Genomic DNA, 4091 nt, shown 5'->3' with positions numbered 1-4091 from the left:
GAAAGTGAGAACAGTGTTATTCTGCAATTTTTTTTGCTTTATAGATCTTCCTGACACTTGTTTTGGCCAATCAACTAACTTCAATGTGTCATTATTCAATCATTTCTTGCCATGTGGCCATTCTGTGTCACTCCCATGTCCTTCACCAATGCACCACGTGGCTTTTTATATTGTCTGGATTTTGGACTAGGGTGCTATTATGAAAGAGATTAGACATTCAATTAGTATCAAGCAGTAGAGCTGAGGTATTAAATTTTTTGTTATTTATATTGTTTATTTAGAATGCAATCTTCTGTGTGGTGGCCCATCATTATCTCTCTCTTTATGAAGCACCAAAGAGTGTGGGATAGTGAAACGTAGAACGGTAGAAATTGAAATGGAAGAGATGGTTGTGTGGTAACATGACAGATACACAACATATGCAAATGATGAAATACATGACACGTTGTTTAGTCTAAGCACACATGTTGGTCTTTTGGTCAAATGTCAATGCCTACACTCTTGGCAATTTATCAACCCATCAGCAAATTTAAAATAAATAAATAAATTTTATTTAAAAAAATGATAATACAAAAAGTTACTTTTATACAGACTCATTTTTTTGGTATTAATATGAAAACTCATTTAATAGTTATTTTTATGTATACATGACATTTTTTGTTTACTTGAGTCAAATATAAAAGTTATTTTGGACCAGATGGATCTAAGCTCCTAAATAACCAACTTGATTTGAAAATGATAAAATAATCTGGCTTAAAGATAATGTTAAGAAGAAAATAAAATACGAAGAAATTTTTATAATTTATTGTAGAATAAAATAAATTGAAAAGAGAAGTAGATATAAAAATAAAATAGAGAGAATAAGATAATTTTATTAATACTCTCTAATATGTATATCTTACTGTAATTGAGATTTTATAACACACTCTCAATAATGATATACTCAATATAATATACAAATATAATGTAAAAGAAACAAAAGTCATGTTGCTTTTGGTTTTTCTAACGAAGCTCTTTAGTTTTTGTGTATTGTACTTATGTATCTTGCACATATTTATGAGCAACTTCATGGCCTATTTATAGACTCGTCATAGTTGGCTTTGTTGATAATTTGGTCATGATTTGGTGATGGCTTTCACTATCTACCACTTGATGGTTTAGTGAAACAAGTTAAATCAATCAAGACATCCATATTTCATAATCTAATTTACTATAGTGTATTATTATTCAACCACAATCATAAGTAATATGTGTGTGTGTGTGTGTGTGTGTTACATATAAAAAATGATTAAGTTGTGCATACTAATTATTTATGTATAATATCTTTTTGTTTGTGGGCCTATATAGTATTGAAAATGGATTACTGCTCTGTCCCCCCCCCTCTTCCTCCATTCAAACTAGAAGTTGATAAATGTCTATCAAACCATTTGGAGAGTATGATAGAGAAGAGGTTAGGTGGAAGAGCTTTGGTAAATACATTAGCAAGTTGATTAGCAGATGAGATAATGAGTAATTTCATTAAACCAGATTGTAGCTTTTAGCAAACCAAATGACAGTCAACTTTCAAATGTTTGGTACGTTCATGAAAGACTGAAATTGCAGCTGTGTAAATGAAACTCTGGTTGTCACAGTATAAAGTTGGAGGGCGAGTATAATTAATATTGAGATCAGCTAAAAAGTTAACAAGCCATTGTAACTCCCTTGTGGTAGAAAAAACAACTCTGTATTCTGCCTTAGTTGAAGAACAAGAAATAGTTTCTTGTTTGTTTTCCAAAAAAGGAGGAATTTGCCTAAAAAGAAACAAAACCCTGTAATAGTCTTCCGAGTATTCAAGCACCTTCCCCGATCAACATCGCTGATGGCAAAACATTGAAGGAAAGAAGCTCGAGGAAAGAACAAGCCACGTCTTGGGGACCTTTTGAGATATCATAAAACTCGTTTGGCTGCGTTCAAGTGATTCTCTGCAGGTGTACATATAAATTGGCTAAGTTGTTGTGTCGCATAAGTGATATCAGGTCGAGTGGTATTAAGATAAAGGAGTCGACCAACAAGCCGCCAATAGGAAGTAACATCGATAAGAAGTGGACTAGAATCTTGATGTAATTGGAGTTTATTGTCCATTGGAACAGAGTAAAGCTTAGCAGTAGTTAATCTGGAATCATTCAAAAGACCAAGGCAATATTTCCATTGGCAAAGAGAGATGCCCTTTACAGAGTGAGAAACCTATATGCCAAGAAAATATTTTAAAATACTAAGATCCTTAATGCGTAAAGCAGAGTCCAATGCATTTTTTATTGAAGAAATTTTAGAAAGACAATTTTCAGTAAGGATAATATCATCGACATAAACAAGTAGTGCTGTAAAATTATTACCATTAATCTTGAAGAACAAACTGTGATCTGCCGGAGTTTGCCGATACCCATGAGAAAAAAAAGGATGACAATTTATCATACCATTCACAATTTAATTTCTTTAAATCGTATAAAAAATTTTACAATTTAGAACATTATTACAACTTAGAGAATGACACTCCAAGAGGCAATTGCATATAAACATTCTCTTTATTGATAAATGTATCAATTATTGATGGAGACAAGAGCTAAGATTAGCTTTATGGTTGCCATCTTTACCACAGGAGAGAAAGTCTCAGAATAATCAATCCCTTCGATTTGGGTATAACCAAACGTTCTTTATAATGCTCAATAGATCCATCAGGGCGATACTTGACACGATAGACCCATTTGCAACCAATGGGTTTAACACCGGGAGGAACATCAACAAGAACCCAGTTTTTATTTAACTTTAAGGCTTTGACCTCAGCCTTCATGGCATCTTGCTAGTGTGAATGTTTGCTAGCTTTTTGAAAAGTACGCGGTTCAATATTATTGGATAAAGAGAAAAGAAAGCTACAATGAGAGGGTGATATGTGCGTGTAGGAAAGAGCTGTGTAAAGAGGATAACTATACCTTGAAGAAGCTGATTTGGGGTTGTTGGAAGAGAAATTGCAAAAGTAGTCATTGAAGTAGGAAGGAGGTTTTGAGATTCTTATTGATTTCCATGGAAATTAGATAGTAGAAAAAGAAGACGAAGAAAGGTCATCTTTGTTTCTTGATGAGAAAAATAGAGAAAGGGTTTGATGAGAGTTTGTGGATTCATGAATTAAGAAAGGTGGGTTAATTGGTGTTGTGGGTGAAAAGTTGGGTCTTCTTGGTTGTGGGCTTGGGCAGATGAAAAAATATGTGTGATGTTGGGATAAAATTGGACTCTTGTGTAGTAATAGTCTTAATTGGTGGATCAAGAATTTGTGGGTCAAAAGAAAGGCGTAAATGAGGGTGAAACAATGGATTGTTGCTAACTTGGTATGAAAAATAATGTTCGTGAAACTGTACATGTATGGAAATAAAAATTCTTATTGTTTAAATTATAAATCATATATCCTTTTATTTCTTGTTTAAAACCTAAGAAAATACCTTTTTAGCATGAGGATTAAATTTATTGTGATGCACACCAAGAGTTGAAGCAAAACATAAACATCCAAAAACTTTGATTATGATAAATTAGATAATTTGTTAAAAAGAATTTGAAAGGGTGACTTATGATATAAAACAGGAGAAGGAACCCGATTAATAAGAAAGATAGCATGTGCAATGGTATAAAATCAAAAAAATAATGATAAATTCGATTGAAACATTAAAGCTCGTACAACATTAAGAATATGTTGATGTTTTCTTTCAATTCGACCATTTTGTTGTGGTGTTTCAACACAACTTTGTTCATGAAAAATTCTCTTTGAAGCATAAAATTAGACATTAAAAATCCGAATCATTATTAGAACGAATGTGTTTAACTTTGGCAATAAATTGGATCTCTACCATAGAAATAAAAGTTTGATTGCTTGACCCTACAGTTGCTTTGGTTTTTAAAAGAGTCACCCATTATACCGAGTAAAATCATTCACAATAGTAAGAAAATATTTATGCCCATGAATAGATTCTTTAGAAAAAAAATCCCAAATATCAACATGTATTAATTTAAATATTTGAGATGCAATAATAGTAATAAGAGAAAAAAGTAATTTTTTTTGTTTTGCT

At 32.1% G+C, this 4091-nt stretch overlaps 1 protein-coding gene across 1 annotated transcript in view; it reads right to left on the bottom strand.

The window, feature by feature from the left end:
- Nucleotides 1-2827, bottom strand: part of LOC107480079 (calnexin homolog) — a 5385-nt gene extending 2558 nt beyond the window's left edge. Inside the window, exon 1 of the mRNA XM_021138772.2 lies at nucleotides 2681-2827. Coding sequence (XP_020994431.2) covers nucleotides 2681-2827 — 147 coding nt within the window. The remainder of the gene's footprint in view (nucleotides 1-2680) is intronic.
- Nucleotides 2828-4091: the final 1264 nt, after the last annotated feature.

This window comes from Arachis duranensis, chromosome 3 (assembly GCF_000817695.3).
Source record: "Arachis duranensis cultivar V14167 chromosome 3, aradu.V14167.gnm2.J7QH, whole genome shotgun sequence".
Classification (NCBI taxonomy): domain Eukaryota; kingdom Viridiplantae; phylum Streptophyta; class Magnoliopsida; order Fabales; family Fabaceae; genus Arachis; species Arachis duranensis.
This window is presented reverse-complemented; position numbering and strand designations above follow the sequence as displayed.